The 19,847-nt window shown below is 44.4% G+C and overlaps 1 protein-coding gene and 1 long non-coding RNA gene across 22 annotated transcripts in view; one reads left to right on the top strand and one right to left on the bottom strand.

Annotated features, from left to right (window-relative positions):
- The window catches only part of LOC144587481 (uncharacterized), a 152,305-nt gene that overhangs the window by 36,847 nt on the left and 95,611 nt on the right, over positions 1–19,847 (top strand). The window lies entirely within an intron of this gene.
- The window catches only part of LOC110071305 (uncharacterized), a 204,317-nt gene continuing 184,986 nt past the window's right edge, over positions 517–19,847 (bottom strand). For 7 of the 21 annotated variants that reach the window (XR_013542610.1, XR_013542609.1, XR_013542608.1 and 4 more), the window contains one exon: positions 18,065–19,843. Coding sequence is in view for 14 of the 21 variants with exons in the window: in XM_078388049.1 (XP_078244175.1) it covers positions 1,495–3,098; positions 6,768–6,836; positions 7,802–8,045; positions 9,484–9,554; positions 9,719–9,815; positions 10,193–10,549 (2,442 nt within the window). In the remaining 7 variants the exon portion in view is untranslated. Of the gene's footprint in view, positions 3,099–6,767; positions 6,837–7,801; positions 8,046–9,483; positions 9,555–9,718; positions 9,816–10,192; positions 10,769–11,462; positions 12,694–12,801; positions 13,136–13,208; positions 19,844–19,847 lie in introns of those variants that run through there. The other 14 variants (XM_078388054.1, XM_078388044.1, XM_078388049.1 and 11 more) reach the window with 13 other exon arrangements.

The raw sequence follows: 19,847 nt of genomic DNA, 5'->3' as shown, positions 1-19,847 counted from the left end.
GCTGAATAAACCCTCCTTGAATCAGGTAATTACCAGCTGATCTCAAACATTACAACTCTAAGAGTTCTCGGTCGAGATGGATTATCTAGATCTATTTAGATCTAGGCTTCAGGCCTAGTTTAAGGGATGGAGACGGCCAAAAATATGGGCGCTAAGAGGGGGAAACCAAGTCTATACCCTCAAGCTGCCTAGAAGAATGGTGGGACTTAAGTGCAGTGCATAAATATAAAAACGGCGAATCATGCAGACTGTAGTCAAAAGCCTGCCCCAGTCGCCTAGTACACCCAACCAACCCAGATGTTTCAGAATACAAGTCCCATCATGTCTATCCAGGATAATCAGTCAGGGAGGATGGGTAAGAAACCCAACTATTGACATTGGAAGAGTTTCCTCTAGCCGTTGAGTCCTTAAGTCATTGGGCTTAAGCTGTATCTGAAATGAACCACCCGACTCCTTGTAGGAAGAAACAAAAAAATTCTTAGGAGGTGCATATTAAAATGACCAGCCATATATCAATACATTACACCAATATTTACTATTATTATTATAATGAATGAGAATTTCTTTTTAAACATGGAAGGAGGATGAGAAGCAGGGCACAGGAGCAGTGCAAAAAAAAAAACCCAAAAAGAAACCAAAAGCAGCACCAGCCACTGCAAATTACACACATACAGATTGAGCAGAGCACGTATGCAGAAGAATAACCTGATGAAGCTGAAGAGACTAAGAGAGGTGCTCAGATAATGGCAAATCCGCTTAACGTTGAAGTTTTTGCGATCGCAAAATGATGGTTTAAATGAGTTTTTTTCATTTCACGATGATCGGTTCCCTGCTTCGGGAACCGATGTTCGCTTTATGACGATCAGCAAACAGCTGATTGTCGGGTTTCAAAATGGCCGCCGGCTGAAGAAAATGGCCCCCTGCTGTTTTTAGGACTGATTTTTCGCTTAACAGGCACCAGAAAATGGCCGTCGTATGGAGGATCTTCGCTGGACGAGCAGGTATTCAGCCATTGGAATGCACTGAATGCTTTTTACTGTGTTTCAAAGGGTGTTTTATTTCGTTTGACGACGTTTTTGCTCTACAGCGATTTCGCTGGAACGAATTAATGTCATCAAGCGATGCACCACTGTAAATAAAGCAGTGATCTTTTTGGGCAACAGAGTGAAGCATGCCAGGTACCTGTCCTCCCAACTATGACATCTGCATTTGTTCTGCTGCTTATTAATAAGGATGGCCATGATCCACTTGCACTCTCCATAAATATGTCCCTATGTCACAAGAGTTAATTTAAGAGAACATGGTCTACATGGAGATTTTCTAAAACTATTAACGTACCTACCCCTAGAACAACAAGTGTGACTACAACTCCTTTCTACTTGTATTCCTCCCGTCCAGTTATATCTTATTCCTGCTCCCCTGCTATTTAGAACAGGAGCCATTCCCTGTTCTTCTCAACTCTTCCGGAGCCAAAATATGAATGTTCACTTTCTTTTAGACTACAACCTCCACAATCTCCCCAGGCAGCATGGCTGAAGCAGCTGAAGGGCATTTGTATGGTTTCTCCCCTGAATGGAGTTTCTGGTGCTTTAGAAGGTTTGAGTTGTGAGTAAAACATTTCCCACACTCCTGGCATTTGTATGGTTTTTCTCCTGTGTGGATTCTCTGATGTGTCACAATGTCTGAATTCCAGGCAAAACATCTCCCACATTCTTGGCACTTGTATGGTTTCTCTCCTGTGTGGACTCTCTGGTGGATCACAAGGGTTGAATTCCAGGCAAAATATTTGCCACACTCCTGGCATTTGTATGGTTTTTCTCCTGAGTGGACTCTCTGATGCCTCTTGAGGTCTGGCCTTTTAGCAAAACATTTCCCACATTCCTGGCACTTGTATGGTTTCTCTCCTGTGTGGACTCTCTGGTGCTTCAGAAGGTTTGAATTACGAGCAAAACACTTCCCACACTCCTGACATTTGTATGGTTTCTCTCCTGTATGGACCGTCTGGTGGATAAGAAGGGCTGAATTCTTCACAAAAGATTTCCCACACTCCTGGCATTTGTACGGTTTCTCTCCTGTGTGGATGGCCTGGTGGACCAGAAGTGTTGAATTCCTGGCAAAACATCTCCCACACTCCTGGCATTTGAATGGCTTCTCTCCAGTGTGCACTGTTTGATGCCCTGTAAGGTCTGAATTCCTGACAAAACATTTGCCACATTCCTGACATTTGTATGGTTTCTCTCCGGAGTGGACTTTCTGATGTCTCCTAAGGTCTGGCCTCTGAGCAAAACACTTCCCACACTCCTGGCATTTGTATGGTTTCTCTCCTGTGTGAAGTCTCTGGTGCTTCAGAAGATTTGAATTCTGAGCAAAACATTTCCCACACTCCTCACATTTGTATGGTTTTTCCCCTGTGTGGATTCTCTGATGGTTCAGAAAGTTGGAATTCTGAGCAAAACATTTCCCACAATCCAGGCATTTGTATGGTTTCTGTCCTGTGTGGACTCTCTGATGGATCACAAGTTCTGAATTCTGCGCAAAATATTTTCCACAATCCTGGCATTTGTATGGTATTTCTCCTGTATGGACTGCCTGGTGGATAAGAAGGGTTGACTTCTTGGCGAAACATTTGCCACAGTCCTGGCATTTGTATGGTTTCTCTCCCGCGTGCCCTGTCTGATGCCTTGTAAGGTCTGAAGGGTCAGCAAAATATCTCCCGTACTCTTGGTATTCACAAGGCTTCTCTCCAGTGTGAAATCCCTGCTGGGTCACAAGGTTTAAATCCCAAACAAGAAGTTGATCCTGACATTCATATGGGTTCCCTCCTGCGCAGGCTTCCTGCTGGCCCTCAAGCTCCAAATTGTAATCGAGATATTTCCCAGAGGCCTCAATTCGAAGATCCTCTTCAATGCAGGGCATCTCATGAGGCCTAGACACCATCACTAAGGCAGAACATTTCTCACACAGGGGGCATCCATAAGGCTTTTCTGTGGCAAAACACTCCTCTTCTGCATCAGTCTTCTGGTGCCTTGGAAGGTCATATTCTTGTGTAAAGAAATCTCCACAATTGGCACACACATCTGTTTTCCTCTTGTTATCTGCTGGGAAGAACAAGCACACACAAAAATTAAACCCAAATGTGAGGGATAAGGATCTTCATAAAGAGGGTAAAGGGACCTCTGCTTACACAAAAGAAAAAACAGTCCTATTGCAGTAGAGCTGGTGTGTCCCCAGCAGGTGAGAAAGAGAAACAGAAATACAGTGGTGCCTCGCATAACGAGCACACAGTTTAATGACGAATCCGCGTAGCGACGCGTTTTTGCGATCGCTAATGCAGTCGCATTGCGACGATCTAAATGGCCGAAAATCGCATTGCAATATTCTAAAAACAGCTGATTGGCGGTTCCAAAATGGCCACCAGATGCATAAAATGGCCGCCCGCAGTGTTTTCGCGCGCTGCCCTTGCTTACCGAGGCGGCGAAAATGGCGGCGCTATGGAGGATCTTCGCTCAACGGTGAGTTTTCCCCCCATAGGAACGCATTAAACAGAGTTTAATGCGTTCCTATGGGGTTTTTCTTTCCGTTTAGCGACGATTCCGGATAGCGACGTTAATCCTGGAACGGATTAACGTTGCTATGCGGGGCACCACTGTAGGCTGCGTCTAATCCCACACAAAATCAGCTGGTAATTTTTACATTCAAGGTCAAGAACTGCTGACCCTGAGACTTAAGCGTCCTTGTACCCCGAGAAGTCTGGTGGCTGCTACTTTACCTCTCAATCAGTACTACTGCCGGCTATAGGCAGACCACTAGTTAATTAAGATGAATCAACCACACATAAAAATACCTCCCCCCCCCAAAAAAAAGCATATCCTCAGTGTCAGCTCAGTAAAGTGTTGGTAGTAGTTCTGGATGTCTAGTATTCAAAAATACTGGAGTGATGGCACAAAGAGAGAGACTCAAGCTCACTTTTTAAAATTTTATGTAGGAGGGATACTAAAAACACTTGGAGGTCCAGATCTTCCCCATCCCAGTCTTCAGGAAATGTTAGCGCTTTCTCTCACAACTCTGATTTTTGGGTCCCTCTCTCCTTCCAGCCCAGTACTGATTCAGCCTTTCTCTCCTTCATCTTAGTTCCCTGAACAAAATGAGCAAAATAGACCTTAACACTTTATATCCACTTCTCTGGTGGAGATGGATAGCGGGAGGCATCTATGAGAACTTTCCCAGGGCTCACGAAATGTTTTGCTCAGAATTCAAGTCCTCTGAAGCACCAGAGACTTCACACAGGAGAGAAACCATACAAATGCCAGGAGTGTGGGAAGTGTTTTGCTCAAAGGCCAGACTTTAGGAGACATCAGAAAGTCCACTCCAGAGAGAGCATTAAATTTTTTTTTCATGATGGCTGGATAGCTCAGTGAGTTAAGTATCTGGCTGTGGAGCCTGAGGTTGGGAGTTTGATTCCCCCCACTGTGCCTCCTGAGAGAAGAGCCAGCCTGTGTGTCCTTGGGCCAGCTGCAGAGTCTCAGGACATCCCCCAGAAGAAGGGAAGAGGAAATCATTTCTGAGTACTTTCTACCTGGAAAACCCTGAAAAGGGTTGTGATAAGCCAGGACTGGCCCATGATTCTAATTATTATATCTTGGGCAAAGACTATTCCTCTCAGACACCACTTGACCTCGATCCCAGCAACTTCCCCAAGACGTCCCATGACTGCCAAGCCCAGCTGGACGACAAGGATAGGCTTGGCCAGGTCTTGCTAACTATCGTAACTTGATAGCTCCGTTTCTGCCCTAAAGAACCATTGCCATTTTGTTTATTACTTGCATCACACAGTTGTGCGTATAGGTGTATAATTATTCTTGCCATGGGTTTGCACTTCAGTGTCTGAGGAAATGAACTTTGATCTACGAAAGCTCACACTGGACTAAAACTGTTTCAATGTACTACAACGTTCTGTGTCCTCCTGCCCGCTTTTCTTTTGCCTCAAAGAACCTTAAAAGGACAAAGACCTGAAAATTAGATTCCTCCCCACAAACTATGCCTATCTCTTAAAGACACAGATTCAGCACATCACAATATGAAACCAGGAATCCTGTAGTGCCTTTCAGACTAACTAGTTTTTTTTTTAATTTCAAAAGCTTGTGTGTGTCCAGCCACACGTCTTCAGATGAAGGTTGCTTAGATACACAAAAGCCTATTTTAAAAAAACTAGGTGAAAAACAAAAACTAGTTAAAGGTGCTACAAGACATCGGGATTCTATCGTAGCACAAGAGATTAACACGACTAGATCCCCATATCTCAGTGGGTTGCTCATGCACAGGCAGGGCGGTGCTCGACATTTTCCCCAGTGAAACCCAGACTAGGATCAAAAGTGTGCCCCTAATAGCTACACCTACCCAAGAGGGAGATTAGAAAACCAATGTTTTCACCTCATGTTTACCACTGGCCACTTGGGTAGAACCACCATGTCACAAGACTAGTCAATAACAGCCATATTTAAAAGACTGAGGGGAGTCAAGAAGGACATTATGACAACACAAAAGGCAACTTTGGATTTTGTCATCAATGAACACGGGACCACTGAATAATGTCTCTATAACCATAGCACCACACTGTTGATTTATATTTATCTTGAGGCCTATCAGATCCCTTAATACAGAGCTTTAAGCATGCAGGCAAAAGGCTTAACACTTTTGATTCAGCCTAACTGAATTCAAAGGGATGTGGCGGCGCTGTGGGCTAAACCGCAGAAGCCTGTGTCAGAAGACCAGCAGTGGTAAGATCGAATCAACGCAACGGAGTGAGCACCCGTCGCTTGTCCCAACTCCCGCCAACCTAGCGGTTCGAAAGCATGCAAATGCGAGTAGATTAATAGGGACCACCTCGGTGGGAAGGTAACAGCGTTCCCTAGTCACTCTGGCCATGTGACAATGGAAAACTTCGGACAGGCGCTGGCTCTATGGCTTATTTATTTATTTATTTGACTTATATACCGCCCCATAGCACTACAAGCATTCTCCGGGCGGTTTACAGTTTAATTATACAGGCTACACATTGCCCCCCCAGCAAGCTGGGTACTCATTTTACCGACCTCGGAAGGATGGAAGGCTGAGTCTACCTTGAGCCGGCTACCTGGGATTTGAACCCCAGGTCGTGAGCACAGTTTTAGCTGCAGTACAGCGTTTTAACCACTGCGCCACGAGGCTGTTAAAAAGAGGGATGAGCACTGCCCCCTAAAGTCGGACACGACTGGACTGAAAATGTCAAGGGGAACCTTTACCTTTAACTGAATTCAAGAATCAAATCAGTTTGCACTTGCATCAGGATGGGAGAGGAAGGGTTATGTGTTGAGTGGCCAATAATGTCAAATCAATTGCAAAACCACAGTGTTGTCACTGTGAGTGAGTGATCAAGCATTCTAAAGAAAAAAAAAATGTTCTCAGTGTCTCTGATCATATGCAGATTTCTCAGCACTGTCCTTGGGCTCCCTGCTCACTTAAAATCAAGATTCATCCACAAAGCTGACTGCTACCATTCATGACTTATATACAGGTTTTTGCTGTAATCGCAGAGTCTCCATTTTAAAGAGCAGGTAGTCTCAAGGTCTCTTCCTCTCTGTTCACATCACACTGTTCAAGTTTGCACTATAAGGCTTATATCTTAATGGTTATTATACTATAATATGACACTATAGTACTATAAACTCCAGCGGGCATTTATTTGGGATCTGCACTTTGCACATGTACTAGGGGAGCATCTTCCTTACCCTCACACACTTGGGCCTCTTCTCTTCTCATTCTGTTCAGCTCCTCGTCGGAAAAACTGGGCTGCTCAGCTATGCAGAGGGAGGAAGATGGCAGTTCATTACGGCAATTAAAAAAATCGGAAACCCTAAACTTATGAACTAAGCAGCGACTATAAGAAACAAATTCATATAGCCTTTTCCACTTACTTATTTCTTAATGAGGAGAAGCAGACCACGGCTTCCTTGTTACTTTTCTCTGCACTTTTTGCATTTCTGATCTTTGGCTTCCCAACAGCCGTTCTTCACATGATCCACGTAGGAGGCACAACCTCTAACTTATTAACAATATTGTAGAGCACACACTGAGGCCAAAGGCACAGACTGACGAAATCCGAGCAAACGTATCAAAAACTGGGCAGTGCCTTGTTTACGAAAGGGTGAACCATATAGAAACCATATAGAAACCATATAGAAACAGCCTGAAATCAGGCTAAGGTGGAAACAGTACTGCCTCCAGATATCAGTTGGAGAAATATTATCAAGAAACATGCCCCCGCCCCCAAATTGTGTCCCCAGAAGCCAGGAGGTCTGAGTGGTCACTGAAATGTAATTCAATCCATGAGACGTCTCTTAGCTAAGACTGCTTGTTTCTGATATTAAGGACTGCAGTGTGCAAATGTATTGGGGGGTGGAAATGACCTTAAGACCTTTTAGTGCTGCCTCCCTAACCCTAGAATAAAGCAGATTACGTTTCATTACTTACTAAATCCCATTTTCAGTTCAGATCGTTTAGCATGGGGGAAAACAAGTTTCTGCCGTAGTTCATCTCTCTCAATCATCCACATCAAACGCATTAAAGAACACTTCCACTGTTAAGCTGTCAGTATGAAAATCTTTTTTTTTTAATTAGAGCACCTCATCCCTGGAATCTCCTAAGGGCAGGGGTGGGGAAATGTTGGCTCCCCAAATCTTGACAAACCACCGGTTCCATCATGTCTCATCATCACCAGCCAGGGTGGGTAGCGCTGATGGGAAAGGAAGTTCAAACCACTTACCAGAGTATCCCAGCTCCCTCTTAATGTTTGTGAAGTGACTGGGTGAGTTGGGCCCCTGCTCCGATTCAGAAACCTTATAATCATCATCATCAGTGCAGGCATTCTCAGCAAGCAGCATAAGAGAAGCCACGACATTCCAGTTCTCCTCCATGACCTCCTGGTGGAGGGCTCTCTGGTCAGGATCCAGCAGCCCCCACTCCTCCTGGGTGAAATCCACAGCCACCTCCTCAAAAGTTATAGGACACTGGATGGGGAAAAAAAGCATATACTCCTCAGATCTCACAGAAAACCGTACTAGCAAGACCCAAAAGGTTATCTCAGATGAGGTGCCCGGGGCTTATTCTGCAAAATTTAATTCACAGTCTACAAAAGAGGTTAAAGATACCAAAAGCTACTAGTCGTAGAGGCGACATGCTTTTTTCAGGACAGAGGCCACATCCCTCTGAATCCCACTTGCTAGGGCCCCAAAGCATGAGAAAGAGGGGATGGCCCTCGTGCCCAACATGTATGCTGTCTATGAGAATAAAAGGAGCCACCGATGGACACAGGATCTTGGGCTCGAGAGGACTCCAGTCTCTTCTGGAAGGAAAGGGAATACGCAGAGGCTTAGAACGCAGGATGTAGATCAAATATTCCCCATATTTGATCTGTAATAACTCCAGTGATTTGCAGATCTTGGCCAACGCTTCAGAAATAAATCAAAACAAGAGATTTTTTTATTCGCAACAGCCAAAGGCAGTAGGTGCTGCTATTTTTAGCAGAGAGAGAAGACTACCGGTATATTACACTGGAAGCTATACGATGGTTGAAGCTGAGAAACCTGGTTGAGGGGGAAAGTGGCAGCCCATGCATAGGACTACCATGGCTCAAAGCACAGAAGTTCCAGACTAGACATTTAAGAGGCAAGGACCCAAGTCCGTGTCCTCATGAACAAACTCTCAGCTCCGATGGATCAGTGCTCTATTCAGCACTGGTTAGGCCTCGCCTTGAGTATTGTGTCCAGCTCTGGACACCATACTGTACTTTAAGGAAGATGCTAACAAATTGGAACAAGTTCAGAAGAGGGCAACAAGGATGATCAAGGGGCTGGAAACCAAGCCCTAGGAAAGGCTGAAAGAATTGGGGATGTTCAGCCCTGAGAAAAGAAGACTGAGGGTTGACAGGATAGCCCTTTTCAAATATTTGAAAGGCTGTCATACAGAGGAGGGGCAGGATCTGTTCTCAATCGTCCCAGAGTGCTGGACACGCAACAATGGGCTCAAGTTAAAGGAAGCCATATTGAGGTTGGCTATCAGGAAAAATAGTGGAACCAGTGACCTTGGGAATTGGTGAGTGCTCCAACACTGGAGGCATTCAAGAAAAACTTAGATAATCAATTGGCAGATCTGTTTTGATTGTATCCCTACATTGAGCAGGGGGTTGGACTTGATGGCTTTGTAGCCCCCATTCCAACTTCACTTTTCTATGATTTCTATGAATGTTTCCATTTTTTGTTTCCCCCACATTTAAATGATTTAATTTTTAACTTCTCAGTTGGCACAGGGTTAATATCTTTAACCCCTCATTCAAGAGAAATTGGCCTACAATTTCCTCCACCCCCCATCTTTTCCAGTAAGGCAAGCTGGGGACAGAGGCAACAAAAGGACGCTCCCTGAATGTCTTTCCAGCAATCCTTCCCCCACCTCTTCTGTTTTCACGCCATCATCAGGAAGAAGGGATGACTCTGCTTGCGCTGCCAGCACCGTTCCAGCACCTGTGAGAGACAGAAAAGAAGCAGAAAGCCAGGTGCATCAGCTTGTCTCAGATCCTAGGACTGGAATCCGAAAATGTTCACTAGAATGCAACACCTCTGCACGAAGGTCAGGTCACATCCCAATCAAGCTGAAAAGCAGCTGGCCTCCCGGCACCAGACCTTACCCAGCAAGGCGGTCCCTCCATCCCTTGCTCTGTTCTCCAGGGGAGCCTCTTCTTCTGCAGGGAAATCCAGCTGAACGTCCAGAGACAGATCTTTGACCTCAAAGAGAAGTCCAAAACAAGGAATGAGGAGAAGGAATAGAAAAAGAAAAGATACATGCAAATATCTGTATTGGTGGTGTTGGAACTCCTCAGCCCAATAAAAGCCATACCTTGCCTCTGCAGCCACAATTGGTTGTGCAGGTGCAGAAGCAATACAACTTGATATTTAGTTTGAAAACAACATACTGTATAAGGAATGGCAACTGTGAGTCTTCCTATCAAAGGAAATGGGGGAGGTGTATCCAATTTCGGGAGAAAACTGGTTGGGGCTACGGGTTAATCACAAAGAGCAGTGCGGGATCGGACAAGAGAGCACATACAGGACATGTGTTGCCCACCTCTACTTGAGAGTCAACCAGAAGCAAATAGTCTCACCTTCTGCTCTTCCTGACTCTTCTCCTCGGCCTGACTCAGGAGGAAGCCTTCGGCCAGGGCCACCGCCTGGGAACTGCTCTCTGCTCCACATTCCCTCACCCAGCTGGACATCTCCGGGGGAAGGATGGCCAGGAACTGCTCCAGGATCACCAGGTCCAGGATCTGAGCTTTTGTGTGCCTCTCTGGCTTCAGCCACTGACGGCAGAGAACATGGAGTCGGGTGCAAGCCTCTCGGGGGCCCTTGGCTTCCTTATAGGAAAACTGCCTAAAGTGCTGAGGCTGTATATGTGAGCTGATAATGTCCTTATCCAGGAAATGCTGCATTTTTCTTTCCCAGAATTCCTCACTGCTCCCCATCTTGATGGCACAGAGACCGGCTGCGTCTTCTGCAGGGATCTTTGATCTGCAACAAAGGTGCTGATGGGAGTGAAAGGAGCCCTCCGTTTTCTCTGTCAGAGCAAAAATTGCCTCATTAGGTCCCACGATTCAATTTTTTTTCCAAACCAGAAATGATCCTCTATTAATAATTTATTACACTGTCCTTTCTGTCCGAACCTTGAAAATCATGTTTTGTCCCTGAAAGAAAGTCAAAGATAAAACAGAAGTCAGAGACTTGAAGAACTTCCATCAGCTGAGAAGCGCCTCCTTTCACTTAACTGAGAACAGGGAGATGGAGCAGCCGCCCTGTGTAATGGTCAATCTCTAACCACTGGTATTAGCATCAACTGCCAGAGGCTCTCCCCATGTTTCTGCTGCTGCTGGCAACTTCTAATCAAGTCTCTTTCTCACTAAACAACTCATGAAAGGTTTCCTTCATTTAAGAAAAATCCTACTAAGCACTTCATTTTTAATACACAATAACCAACAAAGCACTTACAGCCAGAAAGGCTAGACATACTAATCAATGCTGCTATTTTTATATACTTTATCTCAGGTTTAGTTATTTTTAAGATAATTCTTGCAATCCCTGTGTACTGCTTCAGTACACAGAGGTTTTATTCTTAACTAGTCCAGACACTAGCTGCCCTACTAAAATAATAATAATAAAAAGGTTGTGTAGGGCAGGATGGTCTGTCTAAACAACCTCATAAGCTTCCCTGCCCCGTTTTTTTCTTTTTCTTTCTCTTTCATCCCCCTTCCTTCTGCATTTCATGGGGCCAGCACTAGGGCTCAGAACAGCAGCAAGCGCAGGCCTTTTCTTAATGCTGGGGGTCCGATCTGTGTCCTCCTCGGTCTCTTCTGAAGCTCCTAAATTAAACCTGCTGCCTACTTGGCCGACAGGGAACATCGTGATGGTCCTCTGCAGAGAGTCACCACCTGCATCATTGGGAGAGAAGGGGCACCTTGTCCTCTGTTTCAGGCAGCAAAATATCCTGGACAGCCTTCCTCCCCCACACTCCTTGAATCCGTCTTCCCTTCCACCTGCCCCTCTGCAGGAGCGAGCTTGTGCCAAGCTGGGATATTATGGCCGACCCCAAAAGATGTTCCCCCAAAGAGCAGAAATGTTCCCACGGCTGGATCAGCTCATTTTTCACCACAGAAGAACCAGAAAGCCCCACTGACGCCTCTTTCTTCCTTTCTTCCTTTTTTTTTCTCTCTCCCTCTGGCAGCACAACCAGAAGAGCCGGCTCGACAACACTCAAGGATCGGCGACTCCCTCCTGGGATCGTCTGCTTTATCCAAGGATAGAGATGGGGAGGGGGGAAAAAACAGAAAAACTGGGGGGGATGGACGTTTCCCCCCCCCCCAAAAGCTGGCTTTTGCTTTCTTCGCTGGATCGCTGGGTATTTTTAAGACTCAATTAAAAACCTGGATGTTCAAGCAGGCCTTCCCTCCAGCTAACATTTAATTTCTTTTTCTTTCTTTATCTTTTGTTATCTCTTTATCTTGAAGAATTTGTTTATTGTTTCTTATTTTATACTTGTTACTCTGGTATATGCATATGTTATTTTTTTTTATTTGTCTGGAAGCCGCCTAGAGTGGTCGTAATGACCAGATAGGCGGGGTATAAATAAAATAAATAAATGAATAAATAAATCCCACCCTGGAAAAATAGGGGGGGGGAATGGAAGTGTGGAATATATTCCTTTACAGTGATAAATAATACGTCTTTAACATGGTATTCAAGCCATATAACATGAAGACCTTAATGAAAGACTTCCGAGACTTGATATATTTAAGTTCTCTGGCCCCTTCGCTGGGCATTTTCAAAAACCAACTCAAGACCTGGTGATATAGACAGGCCTTCCCTCCAAACTCTACGGAATTCTCTCTCTCTTTATCTACATTCTGTTTTGTGTTAAATGTTGGAAAGTGTTATTTTATATTAACTGTTTTCATTACGTGTTTTGTGAAAGCCGCCCAGAGTAGACTATGTTTAAATGGGCAGCATATAAGCTCAATAAATAAAATAAATATAAATAAATAAATAACTCTCTCTAAAAAATGTAAAATTTCCACCCAAAAAATCCGGGTTGATGGGGGGGGGGGAATTGACATTTTCGCTCCTTCTCCTGGGCTGGGTTGGGCGTTTAGGGTCCTTCTCTCTCCCCCCCCACCTCCCCTACAAACACCTCCCACCCCGCCCCCCGGCGCCTGAAAGGACCCACCTTCATTGCCAGGCCCACCTCCTCCTGGACGCCCAGGGAGCCCCCCTCGGAGGAGCCGGAGCCCCACTTCCCTCCGGAAGACGAAGGCGGAGGCACAGGAAGAAGAGGATGGAGGAAGGTACTTCCTAGGGAGGACTTCCCCCAGCCACCCACCCACCCCACAAGTTCCTCTCTAGGAATCGCACTTCAATGCTTTTAACCCTTAGATGGGACAGAGGGGCAGCCACGAGGGCTTTCTGGCTCTCCACCAAGGAAACCTCCTCCCCCACGGCGTTCAGTTTTGCCTTCAAGGGGTTTGAGCGAAAGGCTTTTTCTGTCCAGAAAGCACTCGGTTGTTTTCTCCCTCCCTCCTTCCTCTTTTTATTCCTCCCCCCCAAGATCTTTCCTTCCAACAATTTTCACTGTACCTTATTCACCGTTTCCAAGATCTTTTCTCTTTTCTTGGTATAAACAAAGCAAATTCAGGGAGATCGTTTTGGAAGATCGAGTGCCTTGCAATAATCCAGATTTTTTTTCTTTTAATCGGCGGACTATCTTTTTCCCTTAACTCCTGTCACGTGACTGAAGCCAGGCCAGACTCCTGGAAAGACAGACCCAGGCAATCTGCTCTCTGAGCACATGGATGAGAGGCTGGAGTTCTCTTCCATAATTCCTGGGGCAAGGAGGCTAAGCTCTTTAAAAAGCCTGGATCTGGCTTCTTCTGAGACTCACCTGCTTTCCCTTCTCTTTCTGCCCCTGACCTCATCAGACTCAAAAGCATCCCCTGCCCTTGTGATGTTGACAACACAAAAGAGTCTATCTAAGTGGCAGGTACTGTGTACCTGGGAAACCCAGGGTAACCTGGGAAAAGGGTTACCATAACTCTAAACTGACTTGATGACACCTGATGAGGATGCACAGGCTTTCTTAGACACTAGCCCACTTTTCCAAATGCATAAGCTCTTCTTAGTTGCAAGACAGCAAAATATGAACCTCTTTCAACATTTATTTAATCTTTCGATTTCTCTTTCTGTTATTCCCAATTTCTACTGGGCTAATTTCTTCATGGGCTTGATGAAGAAAGGGCAGATCCCTGCTCCAGAGAGTAAAGGAGGTGACTGGACTCCAGGGAGTAAAGGTGATGGTAACCCTGAGCCTCAACGCATGCAGATCAGCCCCATAATTTAACAATTTAAAGAAATATATTTTCAGGATGCAGTAAGTGGGAGACAGAAACTAAGACAAAATAAGTTTCGGGTCTGAAAAAAAAATAAGATGCTAATTCCCTGGGTCATGTGTTCAAAAATCACTATCTGTCCATTCAGTCAGTGGTCTGACTTCGCAAACTGTAGTGTCTGGGTACAACATTTTTAGGCTGTGACAAATCCACTCAGCACCATTTTATATATATTTTTGGTGGTGGGGAATGTGTGGGCTTAATACATTACGAAAAACACTAAGGGAATTGTAGGGAGTGGCTCATGTTTTCTGGAAACACATAATCTCAAGAGTCTTAAAATATACTTGAAATGGGCCATGACTTCCCATTGCACCAGGCAGAAATATTCCAAGAAACACTTTAAAATTTTCAGCTGTAGGTCGATACATTTCATGTTTTCTTGAAACAGTAACAATACTGTAAAGGAAGAAAATGTCAGAAAGGAAAAAGGGGAAAGCAAAATAAACCAGGCAGGTTACATACAATGCATTATCATTTTTTTCATGAAAATAAACAGTATTTGAAAAACGAGCCAGCAGTTTCCCAATAAGACATGTGATGTCCAATATGAGAGGAATTAATCCAGTCTATGTGCTGAAAATCTCTTGTTTTTATATCTGAAGTCACAGTGCTTAGAGAAGCTAAGACCGAGTTTTATTTATCACACATTGTAGGAAATGTTCTAATTCCCTGTTTTAGTTTACTTCAAGGCTTTTTTTTAAAAAAAGAAAGATGTTTCTATAAATTGAATTGGCAGAATGAGCTGTGCAAACCAGATCCACAACTGCTTCGTGGGTGGAGTGTACCATGTGTGTTCTGACCTTCTCCAGCCTGCGGTCATGGATTCTACTTTGTGCAGGGAGTTGGAACACAGGAGCCCTGTAGGGGCCATTCCATGCACAGTCCACCACTGACAGGATACTGGCCAATAGGTTCAAACAGTGGTATATTAGATGCTAAGGCACTCAGAGCAGATGGTCCTACATTTACACATCAGAAGACGCTGAAACTGCAAATATTGCCACTGGAATGGGTGCTGGGGGAGAGAAAAATCCCATTTACATGATTATGAAACAAGTAGATTACAGGATGGAGAGCGGCACAGCAACTCTCAAAAGGCCCTCTAATAATCATGAATATCACCATCATCATCATGTGCCATCAAAAGGATCCGGACTTCTAAAGTTTCCTAGGTATAGCATTGATTTATTCAAAACATTTCTAAGCTGCCTTTCTCCTTAAGAAGAATCCACGACAGCTTATATCATTAAAAGACAATATTTAAAGTTTTTAAAAAAGTATACAAATACTCAAAAGGATCAAAGAAATACCACAGTAAAAGAAAAGCTTGACTGAAGAGAAAAGGTCTTCTCTTGCTTGCAGGACAGCAAAGATGGGCCCAAACTGGCCTCCACTGGGAGGGAGTTCCAAAGTCTGGCAGCAGTGACAAAGACCTCTCCCATGAATCCACCAAACATATATATGAAGGCGGTGAGACCAAGACAAAGGTCTTCCCTTGATTAGGTTAGCAATCTAGCTGCTCCGTTTTCGACCCAAATGCATTCCAGAGGCACCGCCAAGTAGAACATACTACAGCAATCCACCCAGGATGTTACTAAGGCATATGCCATTGTATCCAAATCAGATCTCTCCAAGAATGGGCACCTGTTGTGCACTTGTTTCAATTGTGCTACAACACTCCTGGCTACTGCCGAACCCAGGCTTAGGGATGAATCCAGGAGCATCCCCAAGCTGTACACCTGTGTTTTTAGAGAGAGTGTAAGCCCATCCAGCACAGGCTGCATCCCTATTCCTTGATCTGCATTTTGACGGACCAGGAGCACCTCTGTCTTGTATTCAGGTATCATGTATTCTTCTCTGCTTCTGAAGGCTGGCTCTTCACCCAGGAAGAATACTGTACAGTGGTGCCTCGCTAGATAGTTACCCTGCATGACAGTTTTTTCGCTAGACATTGGCTTTTTGTGATCACTATGGCGATTCGCAAAACAGTGATTCCTATGGGGGAATTTCGCTGGACAATGTTTGGTCCCTACTTCGCAAACCGATTTTTGCTAGACAACGATTCTGACAGCTCCCTCCGTGCTTGCAATCAGGTGTTTTCGGGACCTAAGCTTCGCAAGACAGCGATTTAAACAGATGATCGGCAGTTCGCAAAGCAGCTTTCCTATGGCCAATCTTCGCTAGACAACGACGATTCTTCCCCATTGGAACGCCTTAAACAGGTTTCAATGCATTCCAATGGGGAAATGCTTTTCGCTAGACAATGATTTCGCTAAACAGCGATTTAAGTGGAACAGATTATCGTCTAGCGAGGCACCACTGTAGTGGGGAAGGTAACTCCCAAACTCTAGCTCAACAGCCAAGTACCAAACTCATTGATTCTGATACAGCTTAGAGGCAACCCCTGTCGCAAGTAGTCTTACGCTTGTGCCTGGGTGATTTAGCCTCACCTCAATGAGCTCAAGTCCAAGTATTAATGTCAATGCCCTCCAGTTTTAATGGGAGACCTACAGAAAATGGGTTCAGATACTGTCAATAGCTCCATCTTAATAAGATTTATAATTGGGAAAAGTAATGAGGAAGGCATGCTATCGCATCTTATACTTTAAAAAAAACTATTTTAACATGAGCTTGTCTACATGCTATCTTTGGATTAGGCTGGAGAAGGCTAAATAGGGTTTCTGGGGGTCTGGTCTGCCATTTTGTGTAAACCTGGAATCCAAATGGCATATAGAATTCGAAGTGACCCTATTTGGGTCCAATGTGGCTTAAAAAGAGAGTCACTTCAGGATACTGGCAAATTAAATATCTCCTCAGCTTAATGGAGGGGGTAGAGAAAAACATGTTTTAAAGTGCATTAGGGTAAGACAGATTTGCTCCAACACTTAAAAAAAACACATGAAAATGTCCTTCTGGAAAAGGAAGAAGGCAGCAGGAGGCAACACGGGAGAATTTTGCTTGCTTCTCTCTTAAATGTCTAGTTGAGAACCTGCCCGATTCAGCTGCAGGCAGATTCTTGGCTGGAACCTTAAGAGAAGACAAAGTTTTTTTCTTCTTTTTTTAAGTGATGTACTGCATTTCCCTAATCAAGTCTTTAAAAATAGTCTGAAAGTTGTCACAAAGAAACAGCAAGAGAAAAAATGCAAGGGGAAGAGTAATTTGACAGTGAGCTTCCAGTACTTCTGTATTCCGCTGCCTTAGAAGACCTGCTGATCTTGTTCTGCCTTCCACTGATGAAGGAAACCTACAGCTAAAATGTATCTGGTAGATAACCAATCAGCCTGTGTTTAAAAATCTGCAATGAAAGAAGTTCCAACACTTTCTGTGACAGTTGGTTCCAGTGCTGAACACCTTAGGCTTGGTAGATTTTCATCTTTTACCTGATAGCCCTTAAAATTTTTAAAGGACAGTATGACATGATGTCTCAATTCTTTTTTCCTGACCAAAGTTATCCAACTCTTTCAACTTTTCCTTGCACAACCCAGATCTTTGGGCACAGTAGCATGAATCCTACAGATTGTCAAATGCATGAAACTGCCAGGCGTTTTCTCCAGCACTCAAGTTTTTCTTGGGCACTCAGAAGTTGGCTGATAATAGTGGCAACTTCAATTTCCAGAAACCTCCAGAAGCAAGCATCCTGCCTTCAAACAGGGCACAATATCCCTGCAAAAGAGCAACAGCTATAGAAACATGCTGACATGAAATTATTTTTTTGCACACGTTCATTAGCAACCAGCACTCTGTATGTGCACCAAGGCAACTTATTCTTACAGTTTGGTGTCTTTTTTCCTATTCTGTTCAGTTCCTGGTTCGAGAGCTGGTCTGGCTGAAGGAATGGATCCAACCCTATTTACAATATTTATCTTTTTTATTCATTTAAAATATTTATATGCCGCCTTTCTCCTGAAGGATCCAATGGCGGCTTGTAATTTTTAAAAATTACAAATATAAACCCATGAACAAATGATAAATTTAAATGAAGACTCATATACCCCCCTCAACTTATTAAACTACCTGATGCTGAAAATAACTAGGCACATGTGATTTCCGAGTTGACATGTATAACACCTTGAATTTAATTTTAGATGAAGAGGGCTATAGTTGCTGTTTTAGATTACTATAAAAGGTTTTCAGAAAGTTACTTGGTTGAAGAGAAACTTCAACTAGCTTACTTGGTTATTTAGTTCTGCAACTTTGTGTGTCCCCCACAAGTCATTCATTGGGAGGCGAGCATCCAATGGACCCACAGGCACCAACACATCACTCAAATCTTGGATGCAGTCCAATGGATCATACTTTAATGAATGAATACCGACAACAAATGTGCCCTGCCCAGGGAAAGTTAAAATGCTAACAGTTAAATATAGCCTCAAGGTCCTTTTGTCTGGGAATGATTCAATTTGCCCTCTCTGAAGTTGATCCCACCCTTGAGATGGCTACTGCTGGGAAGTCCTACAGCCTTTAGACCTTGGAGCCGATGTTCTTTCTCTTGGACTTTGGCAGCAAGTTGCCGCAGGTGCTGAAGCTGCCTTTTGTGCCGCCAGGTAGGCAGATTGGGGTGCTTACAGGCTGTCCAGTGAGGTGGCATTCTGGCAGGACATCCCAGACCTCCTTGACTGATTCATGCTGGGGTCACTCCAAGCCTTCTTCTTGCTCAGCTTCATCCTCCACCCCTTCATCACCCCATTCTAGCTGATGGTGTTGCTTGGGATTCTTCTCTCTTTCTCCACTTCTGCAGCCTTACCTTTTATTTCTCTTGAGGGTTCCAATCCATCATCCACCAGTCCCAACCCATTGCTAGGAGTTCCCTCAGATGACGCAGCCCCTTGTGCTCCCTTGCGGGTATCTCCATTTCCCAAAAGTTCTAGGTTCTCTCCTCAGTTCCCCTGCCATCCGTTTTTCCTCCATGGTGTCCAGGCTCTCAGCTTCCTTCAAGATGGCTGATGTAGCTGCAGCTGCCTGAGGCACTCCCCAGGGGTAGGGTGGTCCCAGGAGGTTCACCCGCAGACTCAGCAGCAAGGAAGGTGCAGAGGTTGGCCCAGTGTCTTGTCTGTTCAGCCCCTGCCATGAATTTATATCCTGTTTTTCCTTCATTGAACACAAGGGAATGTATATCCTTCTCCTCTTTCCCAATTACTCAGCAACAATACTGTGAAGTAGGCCTGTTCGTCAAATTTCAGTAGTAAGGACAATCAATTCATATGAAACAAATTCCTTGCCAAGAAAGGACACATTCTTGTATTAGAATCTCTGCTCCAGGTCCAGAAGCTCACATTCCTCCTCGGTGAATTACATCACTACATCCTGAAAGGTTGCCATTTCCTGCAACCGTTAAACAGCCCACAACCAGAAAGACGAAACAACCGTGAAGAGAAAAGGCATGATACGGACCTAACAGAACCCAACCATTTCCCAATACAGATAGGAAAAAAATGTTTCAAAGCTCTCCCATCGCATGCACCCTCTAGTTAAAAAAAAAGGGGGGGAGGGAAGGAAGACAAAAAATAGGTAAAGGTGCTTGTATAGCGCACAGGGTGCTTGAAGCTTCACAAAACATTCCAAAAACTGCTCCATGCTACCTGGATTTCCCTTCCCTAGGTCATGTAGAAAAGAGGATTTTTATGGAGAACTCCCTTATTGAGAGGAAGCTGGTCTCTCTGAGAATCTGCAGAAGATACAGGAGGAAGATCTGTGCATTTCCAGACATTTATGTGACCTTTATTCATTTTCTTCCTTCAGCTAAAATGAATTTCCCATCTGAGCCAACACTCTTGTCTTCCCTTTTGTTTCTTTGGTATTCAGATAGAGGCCACATCACACCGTCTGC

This window comes from Pogona vitticeps, chromosome 2 (genome assembly GCF_051106095.1).
Source record: "Pogona vitticeps strain Pit_001003342236 chromosome 2, PviZW2.1, whole genome shotgun sequence".
In the NCBI taxonomy this organism is placed as follows: Eukaryota; Metazoa; Chordata; class Lepidosauria; order Squamata; family Agamidae; genus Pogona; species Pogona vitticeps.
Note: the sequence above shows the minus strand (reverse complement) of the source record. Positions and strands in the feature narration are given on the sequence as shown.